This window comes from Cervus canadensis, chromosome 16 (genome assembly GCF_019320065.1).
Source record: "Cervus canadensis isolate Bull #8, Minnesota chromosome 16, ASM1932006v1, whole genome shotgun sequence".
Lineage (NCBI taxonomy): Eukaryota > Metazoa > Chordata > Mammalia > Artiodactyla > Cervidae > Cervus > Cervus canadensis.
In genome coordinates, this window is record NC_057401.1 from 6,374,115 (window position 1) to 6,399,203 (window position 25,089).

Here is a 25,089-nt window from a genome sequence, read left to right on the forward strand (position 1 = left end):
TGTTTATTGTTAGAATTTACTACAGCAGTGTTTTGCATAGAATTCGTCTATAAGTTAAATTAGCTTTATGAATGTACAGTTATAATAAGCTTAGTGAATTTGTCTCTTTTAGGTTTTGATGAAGAGAAAGTGCTACATTAAATTTTTCTTTGGTTTCCGTGGTTTTGGTGGAAGCTGAGTGCTTGCCTGTTGTGTTCACGCATCTTGTTTGCTTGCAGACTGCTACCGGAGACACCATTGTCTCATCAAAGTCCAGTGCATTAGCTGCATCTCGTCGAGCCAAAAGGGAGGGAGAAAAGAAGCAGAAAGAAAACGGTGAAGCAGAGAGACTTTTATTGGCTGGCGTGGAGATTCCAGAACCTGTTTTCTTCTGTACCATAGAACCTCCATCAATGGCTAAGCAGCCAGGTACAAATAATCTTGGTGCATCAATTAATTAGTGCTCTGATAATTTAGATAAAATAGTTACATTTCACTTCAAAAGGTTTTTTATGTCATTTTATGTCATTGAGTTCAGCATTTTAGTTCAGTCACTCAGTCATGTCCAGCTGTTTGTGACCCCATGGACTGCAGCACATCAGGCTTCCCTGTTCATCACCCAGCTCCTGGAGCTTGCCCAAACTCATGTCCATCGAATTGTGATTCCATCCAACCATCTCATCCTCTGCTTTCCATAGTTCCCAGCATCAAGGTCTTTTCCAGTGAGTGAGTTCTTCATATCAGGTGGCCAAAGTATTGGAGTTTCAGCTTCAGCATCAGTCCTTCCAATGGATATTCAGGACTGATTTCCTTTAGGATGGACTGGTTTATCTCCTTGCCACGCATGGGACTCTCAAGTGTCCTCTCCAACACCACAGTTCAAAAGCATCAATTCTTTGGTGCTCAGCTTTCTCTATAGTCCAACTCTTACATCTATACATGACTACTGGAAAAACCATAGCTTTGACTAGATGGGCCTTTGTTGGCAAAGTAATGTCTCTGCTTTTTAATATTATGCTGTCTAGGTTGGTCATAGCTTTTCTTCCAAGGAGCAAGTGTCTTCTAATTTCATGGCTGCAGTCACCATCTGATTTTGGAGTCCAAGAAAATAAAGTCTGTCACTGTTTCCATTGTTTCCCCATCTATTTGCCATGAAGTGATGGGACCAGATGCCATGATCTTAGTTTTCTGAATGTTGAAGTTATAGTTGGCACTCCCTATAGTTGGTTCCTCCATATCTGATTCTGTATATGAGAAGACCCACATCAAGTCCATGTTATTCAAGGGTCAGCTGTATTCTTACTTCTTTGGTGTGATCATTCATCGTAGAGTAGGCACGTTAGCATCTCTTTATTCATGATATAATTTAGCTTCCTTCATATTTGTTTCTGAAGGCTTTTTTGTTAGCTTCTTAACTTTTGCAGAGTATAATCAGATGATGTTACTGTCCCATGTAAAACCTTTCAGTGGCTTCCAAGTGTAAATCCAGACTTCACCATGACCTCCAAACCTTGTATGATGTGATTGATCTCATCACACATCTCCCTCATCTGATGCTACTCTTTCTTTTGTCTACCAATATCCAGCTACACTGGCCTTCTTGTTTCTTCCATAGAAACCATTCCTTGCACAGCCATTTCCTCTATCTGGAATTCTTTTTCTTTGGGATTTTAGTTACGACATCATTCTTTTTGGTTTATGTCTTAATCTAAATCATCCTGGACAGGTCTTTCCAGGTCACTCAATCTCAAGTAACCTCCCATCACTGTCTTGTCACTTTTTTAAATTATTTACAAAACATTCTGGCCATGTGAAATAACTGTTATTGTAGTACCTTATCTTAAAAAATAAAATGTAAAGGTAACAGTTATTGTTTATCCTCTAGATTTGGATCATGCATTGAAATGCCTTCAGCGTGAAGATCCCAGTTTGAAAGTGAAGCTAGATCCTGATTCTGGACAAGTATGCATATTATTATTTGATTCCCTAAATCTTTCAATAATAATGTTTGTGTGTAGGAGTGTTTAAGTCCATTTGTCTAAAACATTGATTTGTCCATGCACCTAAAAGAAAAGGCCTTCTACTTTGGCTCTCTCATAATATAAATTTCTGATTATTATCTTTACTGTCAAGCTAAATTCTTAATTCCTCAGCATGATTATACCTTACTCATATATAAACTATTCCAACATTTTTATCTTCCAGAACATAGCCTTTTGTGAAATTTTGAAATAAATCTTTCAACCCCAAGACAACACTTTGAACCTCATATGCTAAAACTTACAGAAACAGTTTACTAAAGGGAGGATGCACAGATACTTTCAGTGATGATAACACACACAGCATGGGTGAGAAGTGACAGACCGCGGCCAACAGTGTGGGAAGTAGAGTCTAGAGTGGGCACAGGACCGCACTGTGTGTTACGGTACAGTGGGAGAACGCATGTTCATTCTACGTCGTCTTTTCAGGGAGGCAGAGTAGAGTTTATGTAAAATATCGAGAAAAAGGTCCTTTAAAAGATTATAAATTTGCCTGTAAAAAGGATAAACTCAGTTAATCTGAAAAATGTGGAGTACTTTTTTTTCCTAAATGCCAACTAAATGATGTAGCAGCTTAATTTAATTGATTCTGAAGGCTGCAACAGCAATTGCAATAGAAACTTTTTATTTAAAAACCACCAATACATATTTTTTTTAAAATAGCAGATAACATGCAAGTGGACAAAGGAAAGAATTAAAGTCTCCCTTTCAGTCTTTCCATCCTGTTCTAGACAGATAATCAATGAATAGCCTTTCACACTTTTCCAAACATCCATTTTTCTGCTGTGCTATGTTATAAAACATAGTATATATATACATATTTCTAAATGTATATATACAGATATATAGCAAGTCGTTCTATTTGTATTATTCAACAACTTGCTTCTTTCCAAATAATTTACTTTTTTAACTTTATATTAAAGTATCACAGTCATATACCAAACAGTCTTTTGTTGTTGTTTCTTACAATTTTTTTTTTACACTGAAAGGAAACAAATCAGAAACAGCCAAGGAAGAGACACATAGGGCAAAGTCTGGGAGAGTTCTAAATGCAAAGCTTTCTTCATCTTGACTCTGCGGAGTACTGCCAGCCAGGGAAGCTCACCTAAGCCTTCGGTGTCCAGAGATTTTGTTGGAACATAATCACATACTGCCTATGTGGTTGACATTTAATCTCTGGTGTCTTCTCTAGGTTTGGGCTACTACCTTCACCCTCTAGGTTGTGAATGGGTATGGTTATTCCAAAGCCTGTTTCATAAGTCACATTGTTAGACTGTCTGGCGGACAAAGGCGCCAGATAAGCAAAAACACTTCTATCAAGGAGCATTTTGGCCTAGAGATAACTTTCCAGTAGCTGAAGGCAAGGGCCAGATCTCTTTTGGGGTTAAAATTAATGCTTCACTATACAGATGGTATATGAATAAAATGGGGCAAAGAGGATTACTTGCACTGTACTCTCCCATACACAAAGACCTTCAGGAGTAACTGTTTTTGTGTTATTTTGTTTTTTGGGTTTTTTTTTTTTAATGTTTAATGCAAATTTGGCTGTTCTAACAAGGACCCAAAATGACATTGGTTCAGAAAAGATAAAAGTCAGTTTCTCTGTCACTTAAAGGTTCAAGCTACTCTAGTAGTTTTGACTGCCCACAAAACTGTAAGGTTAAGGTGTCCAGGATGATTGGGAAATAGCCATGTGATTGGGAGTGTGTGGGAGAGGGGTTATTTCCCTCATTCACAAGCTGTTGCCCTCATTCACATTTCAAGATAGTTATCTACATCTTCATTAAGAGAATGGTTTTATTTATCCTTAAAGACATAACCTAGAAGCTGACAACATCACTGATACTTATGTTCCATTGGCCAGAACTTAGCTTTGTGGTTGGGAAGCATGGTTCTGGTTAGAATGCCACTTGGCCAGCTAATAGCCCAGCTATCACAGAGTAAGAGGCTGGCTGCACTGGCTCTTAGTTGTGGCACATGGGATCTTCATTGCGGCATGAGCACTGAGTAGTTACCCGACCAGTGATCAAACCCAGGCCCCCTGCATTGGGATTGTGGAATCTTAGCCACTGGGCCACCCCTTGTGATTCACTTTTAATTGATTTATTATTATAGTCAGAGAAGTTAAAAACAGTGTTTTGATGTAGGAGCCAAAAAAAGTTTACAGGAGACATTTTGTTTGTAAGTAATGGGAAATAAAATGTATTGATACCATACGTGTATTTAGTGTTTTGTGATAAACAGTTTTTCCTTGACCTTTGTTTTGTTTTCTTCCTCTTTTACCCAGACTATCCTTTGTGGCATGGGGGAGTTACATATTGAAATTATTCATGACCGAATCAAGAGGGAATACGGACTAGAAACCTATCTCGGGCCCCTGCAGGTGGCATACCGAGAGGCCATCCTGAATTCAGTTCATGCCACAGGTAAACTCAACGTTCAGAACTTGCTGGTCCTGTTGCTCTCTTTCTCTCCAGGATCTGTTTGCTGCATCTCTTAGTTTAGTTGCATAAAGCAGGGTTTATATTCACTAGTGTCTTCCATCAGTGAGGACAGGTTTTATGTGTGTTTTCTTGTTTTTTTTAGAATTTGTTTGCTTTAGGCATGGCCCTATTTCATTGCCGCTCATTTATTACATATACTTGGCTGAGCCACTTGTCAAGCAGGTGTGCAGTGGATTAGCCATTGAAGTAGACAGCTCATCCTGGTCCTCAATACCAGAAGGAGGATAAGAGTTTGAAGTTGGTGTGCTATTTTTTACTCCATAAAATAGTGGAAATGGGAGTGGGGAAGGTAGAATTAGATGAAGGCAGTCAAATGGTACTGACTTCCAGTTATAAGATATTTAAATAAGTACTAGGGATGTGATGTACACCATGATAAAGATAATTAATACTGCTGTACATTATAAGTGAAAGTTAAGAGAGTATATCCTAAGATTTCTCATCACAAAGGAAAAAATATTTTTTATTTCTTTAGTGTTATATCTATATGAGATGTTAGATGTTCACCAAACTAATTGTGGTAGTTATTTCATGATCTATATAAATAAGTTAAATCCTTATGTTGTACACTCCTACAGTGCTGTATGTCAATTATATCAGTAAAATTACAGATAATTTTAAAATTTAAAAAAGAAAAAAAATAGAGTGGAAAATAATTTCCACTGTTTAATAAACATGGTAATCTTGTGCTGATGGTATTCTTGAGAAACTGAAGTTTTTATATTTCTGTGCCAAAATGTAAGAATTCATGCTTTTTCTACATACGATATTTTCAGTTTGGTTCCCTTAAGTAAAAGAACATGGCAGTTATTCCCATCCCCACAGTAAGGAAACTTGGACAGGTTTGTGAAAAAATATAGAAAAGAGATGTGTAGCGTAACTAGGAACTTTTAAGCACTTCAGTGGTTTATAAATAGGCCAGGTGATTACTTTTCATTGAAACTTGAAAAATTAAACAGGATATAGGGGCATGATGACAAATGACATGATGATTTCTTTTTCTGGACTTTATATCTGGAAAAACAAGATGCTTGGAAAATATAAATAACCCCTTTCAAATTAATGTCTGAAGTGGTTAGAATATGATGGAAACTTCCAGAGATTAAAAAAAGGAAGGTGGAACAGGAATGTTGGAAGATAACTCAGCACCTAGGCCACTAGCTATTCTGGAGAAATCTGTGGTCCTATTTAACTTACTGCTTGAGAGCCACATTCTCATGGAAACAATATGGAAAGTCTTCTCCATAAAAGAAGGTGACAGAGAAACTTATCTGATTGGCTTTTGGCAAAGGGGCAGAATTTCTGAGGATTTGTAACCATAGGCAATTTCAGCCTAAGTTCACAGAACCAGTGTAATCTATAAAACTCCAAACCAAGAGGAACTTAGTGTGAAGTCCTCTTCATTGGTGATAGACCAAGGAGCCTGGAGAAAGCAAACATAGGGCTCTTTAGGTAAATGTACCCTCAATCCGGGCCTCAAAGATCCCACAAAGGAAAATGAACTCAATATTTTTTTTTGAAGTTTTAAAATCATAAAGCCTTGAGAAAAGGCACAATGAGCAAAAAAAAGCAGTAGGAACAATAAACCTCACAGGCAGACGAGCAAAGCCTTCTGATACTGGAATTACCATGTACAGCGTATATAAAATAAATATTATTTTTGAAGAAATAAGAAAGGGGATTAAAAAGTATTAGTAAGAAATAGGAAACTTTCAAAAATAAATAAGCGATGGAATGTTATCTGAGAAAGAAAGGAAATGCTCAAAAAAATGATGGGGTTGTGTCATAAGGACATAGGAACCAACCTGAAGAGGCTACACTGGCTAAATCTGGGTTAATTTGAGCTCCAGAATAGCTAAGTACAATAATTAAGCCATTGACAAAAAGCTAGAATTCCTGAGGCCATACCAATAATAGATCAACAAGAAGAGACTGTTTTTCCTTACACTGAAATGGCAAGTGCTGACTGTTAGATGTTGAGGAGGAGGGTTGGAATAGAAAATCGTCATTTTGCAAATACTTAATATTGTTTACGTTGTTGAATAACATATTTGCATAGTCTTCAAGTGTCTCCCTCTAAATTGCTTGCTAGTTACAAAGTGAAAAGCTAGCAACCAGATGCTGCAGCAGTCAGACCACACCTTGACTGAACAGTCAGACCACCAGTGATCACATGCTGTTGAGACACAGGTTACATTTGTGTACATCTAGAAAATTATCAAAATGTACAGGTATTAAGACCCAAGTTCAGTGGGAAACCATACTATTCATGAGACTTCCTTGGTGGTCCAGGGGCTGAGATTGTCCTCCTAATGCCTGGGGCCAGGGTTCAGATCCCTGGGCGGGGAACTGTTAATAGATCCCACGTACCACAGCTAAGAGTTCACATGCCACAACTAAAGATTGTGCATGCCACAATTAAGACCTGGTGGAGCCAAATAAATTTTTTGAAAAAAGAGAATGAAAGAAAACTATAGCTAAGAACCATACTATTCATAGATAAGAAGACTGAACAGCATGAAGGTACCAATTCTACCCAAAGAAGTGTATCAGACATTAATACTTATTATAAAAGCAGTCATTATGATACTGATCAACTAATCAAGCTAGGAATAGACAGATATACCAGGGGAACAAACCAGAGCGCTTAGAAACACACTCATATCTAATGAAAATGCAGCTTTCACAGAGTGATATTGAAGCTCAGTGGGAAAGGGCAGACTGAATTTCAATAAATGGGCCTGGAAAAACTATTCATATGAGAAAAGATTTATTTTCCTCCCACATACTGTATCTAAACCTCAATTCCAGTTGAATTTAAAAGCCTAAATAAGAGGAAAGAGTTGGAAAGTCTCCCTATGAGGACAGAAGAATAAAGAGAACAAATGCTAATGTATGCAAAAGAGGAAAGAAAGAAAACCCCAGTGCTTTATGAAAGTTTTTAAACTTTCAAATTTTTGGAAGATAGTATAGGAGAACTTAACCAGGTAAGGCTGAAACTGAACTAAAAGATGAGTAAATTTGCTGGTATTGAAATTAAGAATGTATTAGAATATAATGAAAGCAAAAAGATAGGCTGAGAGAAGATACTTGCCTCATACAAAACTGACAGATGAGAATCCAAAAATCACTAAAAACATGACAGCCAACCAAGTAGAAAAGTGAGCAAAAAAGGTTGAACAGACATTTCACAAAAGAGGCCGAAGGCCCATGAACACATTAAAAGATTGTCAGTGATTAGGGTCATGCGAGTTAAAAGACAAGATGCCCTTTTACACCAACGAGATTGGCAAGAAAACAGTTTGGCAACTTTGTTATGAAGTTGGCTATGTGTAGACCTTAGTTCTCAGCAGTTCCTCTAGTAGGTATCAGTAGGTATCAGTCCTGGGTGTTCATTGGAAGGACTCATGTTGAAGCTGAAACTCCAATCCTTTGGCCACCTGATGCAAAGAGCTGATTCATTTGAAAAGACCCTGATGCTGGGAAAGACTGAGGGCGGGAGGAGAAGGGGATGACAGAGGATGAGATGGTTGGATGGCATCACCGACTCAATGGACATGAGTTTGGGTGAACTCCAGGAGTTGGTAATGGACAGGCAGGCCTGGCGTGCTGTGGTTCATGGGGTTGCAGAGTTGGACATGGCTGAGCAACTGAACTGAACAGGTGGTTTCTTGACTGCTTCTCCCTTGCTTAGCAGTGGTTCCAGATCTGCCCTGTGGAACTCAGGGAAGGTCGTAGAGGCTGGAGTCTTGCCTACAAGAAATGGGGGACAAAAGCCCTCCATGCCAGAGAGCCCCAACAGGGCCCCACTCAGTTTCACTGACCACTGTTGCTTGTTGACAAATGAGGGATACCATTTTCATTTTAACAAATAGATCAGTAGTTTTGGAGGATTGAAATCATGAACATTAAATAAAGAATATATTGCTGGAACTGTATGAAATTTAACTGTTTGTTGTCAAGGTTAAAAACCTTTTAATTTTCATTAGATAACCTTTTGTACTCAGTAAGTGTTTTAAGTAAAAATTTTGTGCTTAAAAGAATTTCAGTCACATAAACGTTGAAACGTATAATCTGCATGTCAGAACTTGTGTGTTCATCTGCCTCAACACACCCTAACACTGAAGCAATATTAATAGGTGATTCAGAGCAAGTGTTGATAAATACAGAATCTACGCTTTCTTGATAGAACTATTTACTCTGACATTTTTATACTATGCTTAGTGTCTTTATTGGTATTCTCTTCCATGAGACCTTGAATTTGTTGACTGTAATCAACTTGTTCGACTTGTTGATTTTGCCAGTTGTGGCACCTTGACACCTTTCCAGAACAAATCTCTGAGGTACTATATTCAATTTGTTTACAGATACCTTAGATAGAACTTTAGGAGACAAACGGCATCTTGTGACTGTAGAACTGGAAGCAAAACCCATGGAAACGTCATCTCTTCTGCCCATTATCGAGTATGCAGCAAGCGTTGCCGGAGACCTCTCGCAAGCCTCCAGGGAGGCCTTTGAAAATGGCGTTCACAGTGCATGCCTCCAAGGTGAGGTAGTCAAACCAGAGTAAGCATGGGTATCACTTTCAACCCCTTCTAATAATAGAAATTATTTCTTTCTTCTTTTCTAACTTTGGGAGTATTTTCTCCCTGTTTCTCCCCATGCATATGTCATACCTTGTAGTTGTCCCACAGTGTTGCATATTCTGTTTTGTTGTTTTCAATCTTTTGTTCACTTTGCTTTTCAGTTTTGGAGGTGTCTACTGATAAATCTTCTCACTCAGACTTTGCTCTGCCGTGTCCCGTCTGAGTGTGTCAGTGGTCTTCTTCCTTTCTGTTAGTGTCTCTGACCTGAGGCATTCCGTTTTGATTCTGTCTCTGTTCCATCATGATCATCTGTTCTTCGTGGCCTTCACTTTGTCTGTCACAGCCCTTACATGTTCATCACAGTTCATATTCTCAGTCTGACCATTCAGCATCCCTGCCATGTCTGGTTCTGATGCTTGCTCTCTCTGTTCAGATTGTGCTCTTTGCCCTTCAGCATTTTTCTTGATAGCCAGCTATGATACACTGGGTGAAAGGGACTGCTCTAAACTGGCCTTTAGTACTGTGGTGGGGAGGGGAGGGGAGGGGAGCGTCTGTGCCCCTAAGATTGGGTCTTAGCCGGTGCCCTTGGCCTCTGAGCTGCACAGCCGTTTCTCAGACCTTCCATCCCCCCATAGGTGGGACAGGACGGCTGGAGTAGACTGCCATTGGGTGCTTCCCTCAAGTCACCTAGGCTCTGATACCCCTTCAAGTTTGGCTGTGAGGGCGGACCTTGTTAAGAATAGAGTGCCTTGGGGTATTTCAGAGAGAATTCCTCCCCACTGCCACCCTCATGAATCTGATATTTACTGTGAGAGCCTGCTTGAGATCACAAAATTGTGCCCCTCCCCACCCCCAAGACTGGATTCTCCTGGAGTTTTTAACTCTGACTGGGCCACACTGAGCCTCAGACAGTTTATCAATTACAGTTCAGTGCAACTCCCTGCACTGACCTCTCTCTCCAGTCTTAGGGACAGTAGTTTGCCCTTTGTCCTCCCCTCTCCAGTCAACCCAATAAGAGTTGTTGCTGTTTATTTATTATTTAGAACAGTGTGATGACTTCAAAGCTCCTTACATGCAGGACACTGGAAGTTCTCTGCCTCTTTACACATTTCAGTTACCCCTCACTGAATACAATACAGTCCTAATATAGTTTTCCCCATTACCTAGGACCATTGCTTGGATCCCCAGTTCAAGACCTAGCAGTTACTTTACATTCTTTGGTAATTCATCCTGGTACCTCCACAACTATGATTTCTGCCTGTGTCTCAAGATGCCTACAAAAGGTATGAAAGTGTCCTAATCCTTTCTGCTGTAATTGTGATTGTGATTTTCATTTCATTCATTAGTCTGCCCTCTAAGGGATAAGAATAAGAGGCTTATGGAAGCTTCCTGATTGGAGAAGCTGCTGTAACAGTGCTTCCTATTAAAGTGCTGCACTCAATATGCCAGCAAATCTGGAAAACTCAGCAGTGGCCACAGGACTGGAAAAGGTCAATTTTCATTCCAGTCCCAAAGAAAGGCAATACCAAAGAATGTTCAAACTGCCACACAATTGCACTCATTTCACATGCTAGTAAAGTAATGCTCAAAATTCTCAAGCAAGGCTTCAACAGTATGTGAACTGAGAACTTCCAGATGTTCATGCTGGATTTAGAAAAGACAGAGGAACCAGAGGTCAAATTGCCAATATCTGTTGGATCATCGAAAAAGCAAGAGTGTCCAGAAAAACATCTTTTTCTGCTTTATTGACTACACCAAAGCCTCTGACTGTGTGGATCATAGCAAACTATGGAAAATTCTTAAAGAGTTAGGAATACCAGACCACCTTACCTGTCTCCTGAGAAATCTATACTCAGATCAACAGTTAGAACTGGACATGGAACAACAGACTGGTTCCAAAATGGGAAAGGAGTATGTCAAGGCTGTATATTGTACCCTGCTTATTTAACTTATATGCAGAATACATCATGCAAAATGCAGGGCTGGATGAAGCACAAGATGGAATCAAGATTGCTGGGAGAAATATCAGCAACCTCAGATACGCAGATGACACCAACCTTTTGGTAGAAAGTGAAGAGGAACTAAAGAGCCTCCAGATGAAAGTGAAAGTGAAAGTTGGCTTAAAACTCAACATTCAAAAAACTAAGATCATGGCATCTGGTCCCATCACTTCATGGCAAATAGATGGGGAAGCAATGGAAAGAGTGAGAGATTTTGTTTTTTTGGGTTCCAAAATCACTGCAGATGGTGACTGCAGCCATGAAGTTAAAAGACGCTTGCTCCTTGGAAGAAAAGCTATGACCACCCCAGACAGCGTATTAAAGCAGAGACCTTACTTTGCCAACAAATGTCCACCTAGTCAAAGCTATGGTTTTTCCAGTAGTCATGGACTCTAAAGAAACCTGGGGACTGAAGAATTGATGTTTTTGAACTGTGGTGTTGGAAAAGACTCCTGAGAGTCCCTTGGACTGCAAGGAGATCCAACCAGTCAATCCTAAAGGAAGTGAGTCCTGAATATCCATTGGAAGTACTGATGTTGAAGCTGGAACTCCAATACTTTGACCACCTGATGCAAAGAACTGACTTATTGGAAAAGACCCTGATGCTGGGAAAGATTGAAGGCAGGAGGAGAAGGGGATGACAGAGGATGAGATGGTTGGATGGCATCACTGACTCAATGGACATGAGTTTGAGCAAACTCCAGGAGTTGGTGATGGACAGGGGTGCCTGGCATGCTGCAGTCCATGGGGTCACAAAGAATCGGACACAACTGAGCAACTGAACTGAATCCATTTTGCTTTAAGGCACTCTGGCCAGCCATGCACCACTGATCCGCAGACAGCTGTGCTCCCAGGGCCTGACCTTGTGTCCTTGCATTCTGAACCCTATAATCAAGAGTTTCTAATCCTGGAGAAACTTTGATTTCTTAATCACTGGAGTTTTATTCAAAATAGGATCTAGGATATTGGTATTCAACACAGAAAGTGACTAAACATCCTCTGCTTCTGCCGAAGAGGCAAGTTGTTTTAGTGGCGTCTCTCCTTCCCCTGCCTTCCCAGGTGGCACTGGAGTAAAGAACCTGCCTGCCAATGGAGGAGATATAAGAGACGCAGCTTCCACCCCTGGGTCAGGAAGATACCTTGGAGGGGAGAAGGAAATGGCAGTTCACTCTATTGTTCTTGCCTGGGAAATCCCATGGGCAAAGGAGCCTGGGGGGCTACAGTCCATAGGGTTACAACGAGCCGGACTTGACTGAAGCGACTGAGCATACATGCTGCTTTTCCTATACCATATACATAGCCACAGAGGCAGGCTTGGCAGCTCTGAGTAAAAGACACTCTTTGGGTCAGCTCTGCCCAAAATGGACTATAATGTAAAGGACACTGTAGGTCTAATATTGGTTCCAGTATTGGAGTTCATGTTTATTCTACTAAGATTAATCAAGGATCACTAAAATCAGATAAGTCCTGTTGAGTTACAGATCAGATAAGTGAAGTTCCTTCTCAGAGCATAAAGCAGTTTCCTCTTCTCCTTGTGGTTGCCTGGGGATTTGCCCTTGAGCTAGTGGAGGTGATGGAATTCCAGTTGAGCTATTTCAAATCCTAAAAGATGATGCTGTGAAAGTGCTGCACTCAATACGCCAGCAAATTTGGAAAACTCAGCAGTGGCCACAGGACTGGAAAAGGTCAGTTTTCATTTTAATGCTAAAGAATGTTCAGACTACCGCACAGTTGCACTCATCTCACATGCTAGCAAAGTAATGCTCAAAATTCTCCAAGCCAGGCTTCAATAGTATGTGAACTGAGAACTTCAAGCTGAATGTAGAAAAGGCAGAGGAACCAGAGATGAAATTGCCAACATTCGTTGGATCATCGAAAAAGCAACAGAGTTCCAGAAAAACATCTCCTGTTTATTGACTACGCCAAAGCCTTTGACTGTGTGGATCACAACAAACTGAAAAATTCTTAAAGCATTGGGAATACCAGACCACCTTACCTGCCTCCTAAGAATTCTGTATGCAGGTCAAGAAGCAACAGTTAGAACCGGACTTGGAACAACAGACTGGTTCCAAATTGGGAAGGGAGTACATCAGGGCTGTATGTTGTCACTCTGCTTATTTAACTTCTATGCAGAGTACATCATGCGAAATGCCAGGTTGGATGAAGCACAAGCTGGAATCAAGATTGCCTAGAGAAATACAAATAACCTCAGGTATGCAGATGACACCACCCTTACAGCAGAAAGAGAAGAGGAACTAAAGAGGCTCTTGGTGAAAGTGAAAGAGGAGAGTGAAAAAGCTGTCTTAAAACTCAGCATTCAAAAAAGATCATGGCATCCAGTCCATCACTTCATGGCAAATAGATGGGGAAACAATGGAAACAGTAAGAGACTTTATTTTTTTAAGCTCCAAAATCACTGCAGATGATGACTGCAGCCGTGAAATTAAAAGATGCACTTCTTGGAAGAAAAGCTATGAACAACCTAGACAGCATATTTAAAATCAGAGAAATTACTTTGCTGACAAAGGTCTATCTAGTCAAAGCTATGGTTTTTCCAGTAGTCATGTGTGGGTGTGAGAGTTGGACTCTAAAGAAACCTGAGGACCGAAGAATTGATGCTTTTGAACTGTGGTGTTGGAGAAGACTCTTGAGAGCCCCTCGGACTGCAAGGAGATCCAACCAGTCAATTCTAAACGAAATCAGTTCTGAAAATTCATTGGAAGAACTGATGCTGAAGCTCCAGTACTTTGGCCACCCGATGCAAAGGACTGACTCATTGGAAAAGACCCCGATGCTAGGAAAGATTGAAGGCAGGAGGAGAAGGGGACGACAGAGGATGTGAAGGTTGGATGGCATCACTGACTAAATGGACATGAATTTGCGTACGCTCCAGGAGTTGGTGATGGACAGGGAAGCCTGGTGTGCTGCAGTCCATGGGGTCAGCCGCCAGGACCTTGGTGTGCTGAATGGTGATTCCATGCATTCATTCAGTGTGGGAATACTCTAGCTTTGTAGGTGACTGATGTGCATTAAAACACTTGCTTTTATCACCATTTTCTAGTATTTTGGACTGGGTTTGAGATGTGGTTTTCTAGTCTCATTTGAATCCATAATTACAAAGTTAATTTAATTATCCTAAGTCCCTGATTTAGAAGGCTGAACTTGAAAGACTTTTTCATGTGAGTTCAAATTCATACTTCTTAAGAGTTTTCATTTTAAAAAATACCCACTTACATTTTCAAAAATAAAATTATTTAAATATTGTTTTCTGGAGCATATAGTTAGAAATATTGCCTGTAAAGTGGTCATGATGAAATTGTTGAAAACATTTACCTTCCAATAGTTCTTAAACGTTCCACCTGACTTTGGTTTTAGTATTCAAATTACCGTAACCTGAAAGATGATACAGTGCTTCTAAGTTAACCTCAAGCCCCAGTATTTTGGCCAGTCCTTCAGAATCTAATACCCCTTGATTAAGCTTCCATTAAGACCATAGTAGAGAATAAGAATTAACTTTATGAGGCCTCCACTTAATCTTTAGTTTTAATTTATTACTTTAAATACTACCAATGGAAGTACTCTGAGCCTTGTGAAACTTCATCTGGTGGGGAAGCTCCTTGCCTCTGCTGATGAGAAGTCAATGATGCTTCATATAGTTATTGAGCCATCTATGTTGCACTTACGGTGCACTGGGATCTGAGGGAGCACGATAAGATGCATGTTTTTCTTGACCTAAACGAGCTTATCATTTAGAAGGAAATTAAATATAGCCAAGCAGTCAGAATATTAGACAGAATGGTATAAGATTCACAGAAGCTGAGAAGTGGGGAATTGGAGCACGGTTCTTGGTGTCACCTACTATTTGGCACCTGCCAAGAGCGCTGGCAGCCCCCGAACAAGGGCGTCCCCGTCGGCCTCTGCAGAGGCTGAGCCCGGGCTGCCACAGCTCTCGACCTGCAACACCCCGGGGAGTTCAGCGTGGAGCGCGGCGGCCTCGCTGCAGGGAACCTGCAGGACAGGTCTTTAGATACTTGGATGTTTTAGGAACTGATTTCAAGATTCCAGTCCTTGCATCTCCTCTTGCCTAGAAAAGCACTAAATCCCTTTCTGAGGACCTCAGATCCTCCTGGAGAGCAGAAAACCCTTTGTGAAATGAGTACTTAATTGTATTGAACTCCCCCTTCACCAAAATCTTATGTTATTAACCTTACCCCACTGCCTCTTCAGAGCAGTCTCTCAGAGCTGTCTGAGGTGCTGTCTCCCAGGCTGCAGTTTTCATTTTGCCCCAGATGAAGCTTAACTTGCATCTTTTTAGTCAACACTGGAAAGAAGTTAATGTTGCTGAAATTCAGCCTCTGTTCACAGCTGCTGAATAGAAACGTAGAGACAAGAGTTTTCAGTGAAACAGGAGAGAAGCTTTTATTGCTTTGCCAGGCAAAGGGGCCCTGGTGAGCTAATCCCAAGACTGTGTGAGCCACCCTGAAGAGACAGGGAGCAGTTTATAGTGTTTCAGGAGCAGGGTGTTTCAACCGGTCTACAGTCTGTGTTCTTGGGGTTAGCAGTTTTCATTGAGAGGGTTCTGCTTCCTGAAAAACAGTTTACGTGTGTTAAGCCTTTATATCTTTAAGGGAACTGTGAGTTTGGTGATCATTAGAATATAGGAGGGACTGGAGTCTGGAGAGCCTCAGGGAATAGACCAGATCTGAGCTAGAGTATCAGCAACAGGAATATAAATCTCACAGCTCACGTTGGGCAAACAGGAAATCAAAGACGCATGTCCGGGTAACCTGACGACGAGTGATGCCGTCAACAGAGGAGCGAGCAGGCAGGCGTTTGGGAAGGAAACAGTGAGATCAGATTGGGGCGTCCTGGGTTGCTGCAAGACACTCAGACATCATCCCAGAGCAGCCCAGTGGGTTATAAGGAGCACCCAAAGACTGTGACTCCCGTACAGCTTAGCGTTTCTGAGGAAGCTCTGTAGAAGCAGTTTTTGATGCTCTATAACTATGCAGGGTCGCTAAGGAAAACGCTGTGAAAGAGGACTAAGGACAGACCCACGAGCACAGTACCTCCTGTTCAGTCACACAGAACTCTGACCCTTCCTTAGATGCAGCATTACTCCTCTTAATTTTTAGTCTTTTCCCACTCCAATATGTTATTCAAAAAGATACCCTGTGAAGTGGCAGGAAGCTTTGGGTAAGAATTGCAAAAATACACAGGATGTATTTAGTTGTTTCTGTGTCATTATTTTTCCGTAATGTTTCCATTCAAGGATTATTAGATACTTTTTCACTAATTTGAGTCATTTCAGTTGGTAGTGATTTTAAAGGCTTAATCAGCTGCAAAGAACTGAAATTATGCTTTTACTATATATATGTGTGCTATGGTTTTCTGAAATGTCTACAATAGAGAATATACTGATGTTTTTATGAATCTGCCCATTTTTCATGATTGTGAAGGTAGGAGGGGGAGGGGAAGGAGGAGGCGCAGAGCATTACTGGACAATAGAGGCAGTGGTACCGCCGGTCCTGAGTGACTGGGGGCAGGCGAGCAGAGAAGATGATCAGCCAGAGGCAGATAAAGGAGAGGCCACATTCCAGAGCCCTTTGCTCTTTGATCTGGCTTCCACTGCTAAATCCAAGATGATTATATCCCACCGGACAACCAAACAGGCTTAGAATATATGGGAAATTGTTTTATTGTGTTTTAACTCTGGTAGGCTGGAGAAGTAGGTTACCTATTAAAGCAGACTCATCAGTAGTTACAGTGCTTGCAAACGACCTCCAAATCCATGTACCAGTTTGGCTGATGGAATGATGCTATGCAGACAAAATCTGACAAGGACCCGGACGCCAATATATTTTTATTCCTCTGCTGCTTCCCCAGTTTTGTCCACTTCCTATTTGCCTGATGCTGTTTTAGCTTTTTTCAGTTTCTGTATCTGCTTGTTCTTCTTGGCCTTTGAAATCTAAAATTCTGAACAGAATTCTATTTCTTACAGTAAGAATATGTTTCTGCTTACTCTGTTTTTACCTCTCTCCTTCATTTCCCTCCTTGATTGCCCCGACTTGTAGCATGGACTGTAACTATAGGTTTCAAAACTTAAAGAGGAGATATATGAAGGAAATATGTCTTTGAGAGGGGAAAATCATTTTCTTTCCCCTGTGTCTCTGGGCACATGTTCACAGGTGCTCTACCTAATCAGACTTTACCAACCATCCTCTTGCAAAACATACGTGAAGGTAGGCGCAAACCCTACATGAGGTCTCAGGTATACTGTTGGCGTGCATGTACACGCAAACGTTGACGTTTTGGACTTCTTATAAAGAGTGTTAAGGCAGGCTTCTGTCTTTTTGCTGGAGGCTCTGTGCTTAAGAGTATGGACAGTATTTTAAAGTTTTTATGAATCTTCCCTTCATAACAGAAGTCTGATCTGCAGTCTGAAGTTAACATCCTTTAATTCCTTTAGGCTCTGAAGAAAGCTGAAAAGCAAATTCTGGAGCCCCTGATGAATCTTGAGGTGACGGTGACAAGAGATTACCTCAGCCCTGTCCTAGCAGACCTGGCACAGAGAAGAGGGAACATTCAGGAAATCCAGTCTCGCCAAGACAGCAACGTTGTTACTGGGTTTGTTCCCTTAGCAGAAATCATGGTAGGTGCTCTGAGACTAAATCTACATATTTTACATAAATTGCTGGAGAAATCCCAGGGATCATATCAGCACGGGTGTGGATGTGTGGCGGAGGGCTTCCCAGCCCTGTACAAAGTTTGAGGTGGGCTCTACCAAAATGTGTCATCAGCCTAAATGACCATTTCTCCATCCTGAGCACTTATTTATGTCTACTATCGCTGGCTCCCAGCCAGTTCTTCTGCCGTTCTTTTCCCCGCCAGCCTCTCCTGCTCTAGGACAGGCATCTGAGCACCAGCAGAGCCTTTTACCAAACGTTGGGACTGGTGAATACTTCTGAAGCATACCCCCACTCCTGGTTTTCTGTCCTCACAGTACTTAGCAAGTTTTTCCTGATAATGGTCAAAAGATGTGCAGGGAGAGATTTGAGGCTTAACTTTGCAGAGATAACTAACTTAAATTATTTTGATTAGGGTTATTCAACTGTGCTTCGAACGTTAACATCAGGCTCAGCTACTTTTTCCTTAGAGCTGTCTAATTATCAAGCCATGAATCCTCAAGACCAAAGTACGCTGCTCAGCCAGAGAAGTGGCTTGTCCTAAGTCCTTGGAGAGAAACTCAGGAGCACCTACCTACTTCGTTTTCAGTAAGAACACTTTAAGGGAGAACTTGAACAGACAGTGGCACTGGTGCTGGTCATTCTACTTTACAGCATGAGAAACGTGCTGTGATGTTGAAGGTTAATGTACCTGAACTGTATGTGTATCTAGGAAATTATTACTGTTGGCAGTTAAGATTCAGTCTTTTGGAATACACTGAGTGATAGATATCACAAGGTTTTTGGTTGGCTGATTTTACACTTCTGTCACAAGAAAGATGTCAGTATAATAAGATGGAGGTTCAATCAATAAAAAGATGTTTATTCAAAAACATGATTTTTAAAATCGGGTTGATTGTAGTAAGGATTGACTGTGGACTCTTTTCCCATATTTTCTTCTGTTTCAGCTCGTTTTTACATTCTGCCCTCATGGTCACAATAGCCAGTAAAGAGAGGTTGTGCAGCTATTCCTCGTCTGTAGGACAAGTATAAACAAAAGATGTTTTAGACTGATGTAATTCATCTATGTCTTAAGAAACTTAGTAGCTCAAGTCAGAATCACTAAACCATACCACAAATTACTGAGGAGAGATTCATAATTAATGGAGAAACAGTTGCCAATTTTTCCTAATTAGATCACTACCTCTTAAGTCATGTACATTTCTGTTTATAGCAAAAAGAAAAAAAATCCCAATAAGCTAGCTAACACTAAATAAGGTTAAAAATCACCCTGTACTTAACAGTATCCTAGCCTGACAAATAAATGTGTCTTACTTGACCATTCTGCAGCGGTGTCTTGTTAGTCTCCTGTAGGCATCCTCTAGGTCTGTGACTTCTGGGGGACTCCAGAGTCTCTCACCAACAGCACTTGCCCGAGGCCTAAAATTTAAACCACATATCCCCCAAGGCAGTTTAAATTCATGTTTTCTTCAAGAAGCAAATCACACACTTGGGCAAATTTCTAGTGCTTTCCTGCTTGGGTGGAGAAGAGAAACTCAGGCATCTTAATTCACATGTCCTTCCTTAGATTCCATACCATAATCTTGGAGTAAGATTAGTTGCATCCACATACTCTCCCCACAGGCAGGCTTCTCCACCAATGACAAGCTGTTTCTGTTCTGGAGTACCTAGATTACAATCAGTGGTATAAGTTAGGTAGTTGCAACTTGAGGCTCACATACAGAGCCGGTGCTGATTTCCAGTGTTAGCCTGGGGCAAGGTTTCTCTCTCGGAGTCAGGAGGACCTTGGGAGAAGTTCACAGCTGTGGCACAAAAATTGGTTGGAAACTTTATTGCCACAACTGACCCCGTGGTTCAGAGTGTTTGTTAGCGTGTGTTGACTAATGTAGCAGGCCAGTAGTAAACAGACAATTCTATTTTGGTTTTATGCAAACTTATTTGGACACCAGAAGCACTTCCCCTGGTTGCCTGCAGACAGTGTGCCAAGGAATGCAAGGTGGACTATGCTCGTGACCACCACTCCTGCCTTCAGAACCTATCTCTTGGTATCAAAGAAGCTAGGTATCGACAGTAATTACGACTTTTTGATTCTCAGAAAATGCTTTTAGAGAAACAGTTCCTGACAGACCTGCAGTTTTGATACTTTTTAAACACCGGAACAGTTTTCCTCAAAGGAAATTGTAAAAGTCTAGTGTACAAAACTGGACAAAGCAGAACTGTTTTTAAGGGAGTTTGAGAGCCTGGAGCCCCACCACTCAGACATGCCCATCCCCAAGGATGCCTCCTCCTCAGAACCCGGAAGCCACTGAACAGGACGCGATCCCTACTTAGGTGTCTGACATCGCAGAGAAAGCTCAGGGGAGAGACAAGGCTCATGCAGTAGGCATCTTTAAATGCATGGTGACAAGTCGTGTCAGTGTAAGGGAATCTTACTTTTGAAGTTCTTTCATTAGGAAAGAATACAGTTTCTTTCACAAAGTTTAAAATGATACTGAATTCAGTCTGTTGGATTATACACAAGGAAAATCAAGGATCAAACATAAAGGGAGGATAATAGGTGGTACCTAGGTAAAGATTCCCGGAGGGAGGGGAGCGGTTGAAAAACCTAACATGTCCACTAAGGGTCGTTGCTTCACTTACCCTCAAAGTCAAGAGGCTCCACAGAGTAGTAATGTCTCCAGTCTTGTCCGTAACTGATCACATCTAAGTACCAAGGAGCAGAAATGATCACAGGGAAGCCAGCTGCTGTAATGTTATTTAGTTCCATAGAGAAGCTGTCCATTTTCCATACTTGAACTACTGTGCCTGGTATAAGCTAATAAAGTTACAAATTGAAGTACATATTATTAAGTCTCGCAACTACAGCAGATGAAAGTAAAAGTCTGACACTGTACCTAATAACTAACTCTCTAAGATCCTTGACAAAGCAACGTTTTCTTCTTTCCCCTTTCTTCTTTAAGGTAATATCTAATGCTATTTGTAATAAGGACTTGGACATTTCATCAAACCTTAAGGTTTGATATTTAACTTTTTACCTTTTGTCTATATTCAATACCATGTGGGAATAATGAATTGAAGCTTTAGTCCCATTTGTACCACACTATTTTACTTTGGAACTTAGAGGATGCCACTAACCCTTTTGGAAAGATAATACAAGTAGCTGGACTTTCAAATTTTCAGTTGCCCCAAAGGAAAATAAAGAATTCTGATAATGTCAGAGAGAAATGCCATTTAAAATAAAAAGTGTACTTGACAGTGATACTTAAAACGAAGGTTACCTTAACAGCAATAAAGACTCATTCTTATCTGTTTGTTCTGCCCTTCTGAAAAACGGAACATTTTTCAAAGTACTTCAATTTGTTACTAAGAATGAGATGGAGAGGGAGGAAGGGAGATGGCAGAGATGAGAGGAGGCAGCACTGAAGAATGAAGTAAATGGAAGAAATCAAATAAACACCATGATCATTGGTGTCAGCGTGCGGCTCTTGCCTAACAGCAGGTTAAACCGAAAGGTAAGCTGACTTCCCCCAACATTACAGGGAAAGCTTAGAGTTCCTTCCATCCAAGGTGTTAGAGTATTAGGTCTCATATTATCAGAGCCACACGCAGTATTAGTAACCTCTCACCTTGCCTTCATCATCATAAACCTCTTGCCAGACTATGGGTCTCTTGTTCATGGCTGAAATCATATCCAAAACCCTACCATTGAAACAAATTACAAAGTTATTTCAGATCACAACCTTAGCAATGTGTGTAAAGAATGCACATTTTATACCAAAGACTGCAACACTGACAGATGCCTTTCAGTATGCGCATGCGAAGCTGCTTCTGTGTCCGACTGTCTGCGACCCCATGGACTGTAGCCCACCAGGTCCTCTGTCCATGGGATTCTCCAGGCAAGAATACTGGAGTGGGTTGCCATGCCCTCCTCCAGGGGATCTTCCCAACTCAGAAATCGACCCCATGTCTCTTGTGTCTCCTGCATTGGCAGGCAGGTTCTTTACCACTAGCGCCACCTGGGAAGCCTTTCAGTACAACCCAACTTTATAGCAGAACAAGCTAAGTTTGGTGGTGACCCCTGTGGTTCTTTCTGACACAACAGGAGGGTTCAACAGTCATTTGCAGAATGAATCAGCTAAGCATGCCCCAAAGATAGGACGATGTGGCAATTCACAAGGAAGTGTACAAACAGCAATCCTGGATAATCTCATGAGGACCTTAGAATAAAGGAAACTAGAAACCGTCCTGTGACAGCACCTAAGTAACTTCCAACAGTGCTGACAGTCAATTCACAAATTATCTCCTGATACTCAGACAACGCTGGGTGTTATGCAGGATTAAAAAAAAAGGTCAAGAAAATCAGACTGCATCATGCAAAAGGCTAAACAGGAAAAGGCTAGAATCTGGACCTGCTCAATGCAGGGGTTGGCAAACTACCCTGCAGAATGTTTTTGTGTGGCTCATGAGCTGAGAATGGTGTTTATATTTGTAAAGTGAAAGTCGCTCAGTCGTGTCCGACTCTTTGCAACCCCACTGACTATACAGTCCATAGAATTCTCCATGCCAGAATGTTAGAGTAGGTAGGCTTTCCCTTCTCCAAGGGATCTTCCCAACCCAGGGGTCAAACCCAGGTCTCCTGCATTGCTGGTGGATTCTTTACCAGCTGAGCCCCAAGGAAGCCCCTTTTTACATTGGTAAAGTGAACTGAAGTCGCTCAGTCGTATCCCACTCTTTGCAACCCCATGGTAAAGCACACTTTAAAAAATATTTTTAAAGTATGCAGCATGCTTGCTCAGTCATGGCTGACTCTTTGCGACCCCATGGACTGTAGCCCACCATGCTCCTCTGTCCATGGGATTGTCCAGGCAAGAATACCCGAGTAGGTTATGATTTACTCTTCCGGGGGATCTTCCTGACCCAGGGATCAAACCCACATCTCATGCACTGCAGGCAGATTCTTCACTGCTGAGCCATCGGGGAAGCCGATTAAACCACATGTGCCCCGTGAAGTCGCCAACACTTATCTGGCTCTTTACAAAATAAGTTTACTACTCTTTATCAAAGGGCAGCACTGTCGGGTAGATCTTTATCTGCAGGGATGGAAATGTTCTATGTGTGCACTTTCCAATATGGTAGCACTAGTCACATCTAGCTGTTGGCTGCGGAGCATGTGAAATGTGGCTAATGTGACTGAGGAACTGAGTTTTTAATTTTCTTCAAGTACAATTTAAATACAAACAGCCACATGTGGTTGTGGCTGCCATACCAGATAGCACAGGTATAAAGTAAAAGCAGCGCTGGAGTTGACAAAATGAATTCCAGGAGCTAGACGGTGACGAAGCCTTCACAGGGTAGCCTGGGTTTTCAGCTGAGCTCACAGAACAGGTAACCATTACCACCCTATGTCTCAACCGTTACTGCAGAAGGATTAGAGTCCCCATGTTACTGATTTAGAGAAAATAATGGGTACTGCAGCCTCCTTTATGATTTTTATCTGTACTTTGTGTAACAAAGATTATAACATGTACACTTTGAAAAGGAATGGAGAGAAAATGAGAATATAAAATAGTACTAAATAAGAGCTTCAGTTCAATCACTCAGTCGTGTCCGACTCTCTGTGACCCCATGGACTGCTGCACATCAGGCTTCCCTGTCCATCACTAAATCCCAGAGTACTCAAACTCATGTCCACTGAGTTGGTGATGCCATCCAACCATCTCACCCTCTGTCTTCTCCTCCCGCCTTCAATCTTTCCCAGCATCAGGGTCTTTTCAAATGAGTCAGCTCTTCTCATCAGGTGGCCAAAGTACTGGAGTTTCAGCTTCAACATCAGTCCTTCCAGTGAATATTTAGAACTGATTTCCTTTAATATGGACTGGTTGGACCTCCTAAATAAGAGCTTAAACTTTTACAAAAGGCACTGATCAAATAAAAACAAGTAGGCTTTCAAGTAACTTACATCTGCATATAGAAAGATTGTAGTTTCTTAAAATTTTTGCCAAAGCCTTTGTTCATCATGAAATTCAGGACTGCTGGATTGGACTCCCTTAAACAGAAACAGTGATTAAAATTTCATTAAAAGTTCAATATGCCCAATCTTTTTAAAGCAACATATATCCCCAACATCATTTATACACATGGAAATGTATTAAAGTTGTAAAGAGTAAAATAAGCCCAATTATGCCTAAAATAAGCCTAATTATACCTAAAAAATAAGCCTAAAATTTAATTATGAGTTATCTTACCTTTCCACTGCAAATAATTTTTTTAGAAGGTGATATCCTGTAAAAATGGCTTTCCCTAAACTCCCATGTCTTTCTTCCATCTCAGGCTATTTGCACAGAAGACTTTCACTAGAAAAAATCTCTCCCACTTAATCATTACCCTCTTCACTAAAGCTATTCTTGTTCTGTATTTAGTTTTTTTTTTAATCCCCATTTTCTTCTGCATCTTAATTCTTCCTACAGGCTTCTGTCAATAGCATCTGTATGCAAATTATGTAAACAATTCACCCTCTTAGGAGTTGTGCTGCTAGATTAACACCTCACAGAGATGTTCCCCCAAGTCTTCCCTTTTCACATGGACACCTCTACACTTACTTCAAAGATAACAGGTTTTAAAAAGGGGCGGGGGGCGGGGTGGGGGCAGTTAACAGATTTTCATACCAACAATCAAAATTTACTTCATCTCCTCCCAGATGAATGAACTCATCTGGAAACACAATACTAATTTCTTTGAAAAGTTTAGACAGGAAGCTGTAAGTTGAATTCAAAATAGGGTTTATAGGTCCAAAGGTCCCAGATGGCTCTGTTGCATGATAACATGGAGTCAGGATGTCTTTCTGGCCTAGAAGGAAACATGGAGAATCTTTGCTGAAGTAGTAGTTCAGTCACAAAGACAAGACTTTGCACATGATTATACTACTTGATTTTGTTGAAGATATATGTAAGAGATTTTATACAGAAAAAGATAAGCGTGTTTAGAGTTATTTGGTAATTTCTTCAGATAAGAAAAGGGAGAACTAATTCCTGAATACTGCCCCTGTCCCGCTTTCTTTCCATTTCCATCAGCCTCTCTGAGATTTTATCCATTTCAGATACTATCTCAAATATTAAGGGCTCCCAAATCTTCAGCTTGCCCCAATCCTTTTCCTCAAGTTTCAAACTGTATTCAAATTCCCTGCTGAACACAATTAGCTTCACTTCAAATATACTCCAACAGGGCTTCCCCGGTGGGTCAGAGGAAGAGAATCTGCCTGCCAAGGCAGGAGACACAGGTTCGATCCCTGGTCTGGG

General features: G+C 41.0%; 2 protein-coding genes across 6 annotated transcripts in view; one reads left to right on the forward strand and one right to left on the reverse strand.

Annotated features, from left to right (window-relative positions):
- GFM2 (GTP dependent ribosome recycling factor mitochondrial 2) overlaps positions 1-18,671 on the forward strand; it is a 48,536-nt gene extending 29,865 nt beyond the window's left edge. For all 5 annotated transcript variants that reach the window (XM_043489196.1, XM_043489197.1, XM_043489198.1 and 2 more), the window contains 7 exons: positions 219-408; positions 1,865-1,941; positions 4,306-4,444; positions 8,890-9,069; positions 10,276-10,391; positions 17,578-17,760; positions 18,210-18,671. In XM_043489196.1, coding sequence (XP_043345131.1) covers positions 219-408; positions 1,865-1,941; positions 4,306-4,444; positions 8,890-9,069; positions 10,276-10,391; positions 17,578-17,760; positions 18,210-18,338 — 1,014 coding nt within the window. In that variant the 3' untranslated portion in view covers positions 18,339-18,671. The remainder of the gene's footprint in view (positions 1-218; positions 409-1,864; positions 1,942-4,305; positions 4,445-8,889; positions 9,070-10,275; positions 10,392-17,577; positions 17,761-18,209) is intronic.
- The window catches only part of LOC122454605 (beta-hexosaminidase subunit beta-like), a 31,926-nt gene continuing 25,472 nt past the window's right edge, over positions 18,636-25,089 (reverse strand). Inside the window, exons 8-14 of the mRNA XM_043489210.1 lie at positions 24,460-24,640; positions 23,754-23,840; positions 21,421-21,493; positions 20,435-20,609; positions 19,371-19,461; positions 19,109-19,213; positions 18,636-18,809 (exon numbers count right to left, since the gene is read on the reverse strand). Coding sequence (XP_043345145.1) covers positions 18,749-18,809; positions 19,109-19,213; positions 19,371-19,461; positions 20,435-20,609; positions 21,421-21,493; positions 23,754-23,840; positions 24,460-24,640 — 773 coding nt within the window. The 3' untranslated portion in view covers positions 18,636-18,748. The remainder of the gene's footprint in view (positions 18,810-19,108; positions 19,214-19,370; positions 19,462-20,434; positions 20,610-21,420; positions 21,494-23,753; positions 23,841-24,459; positions 24,641-25,089) is intronic.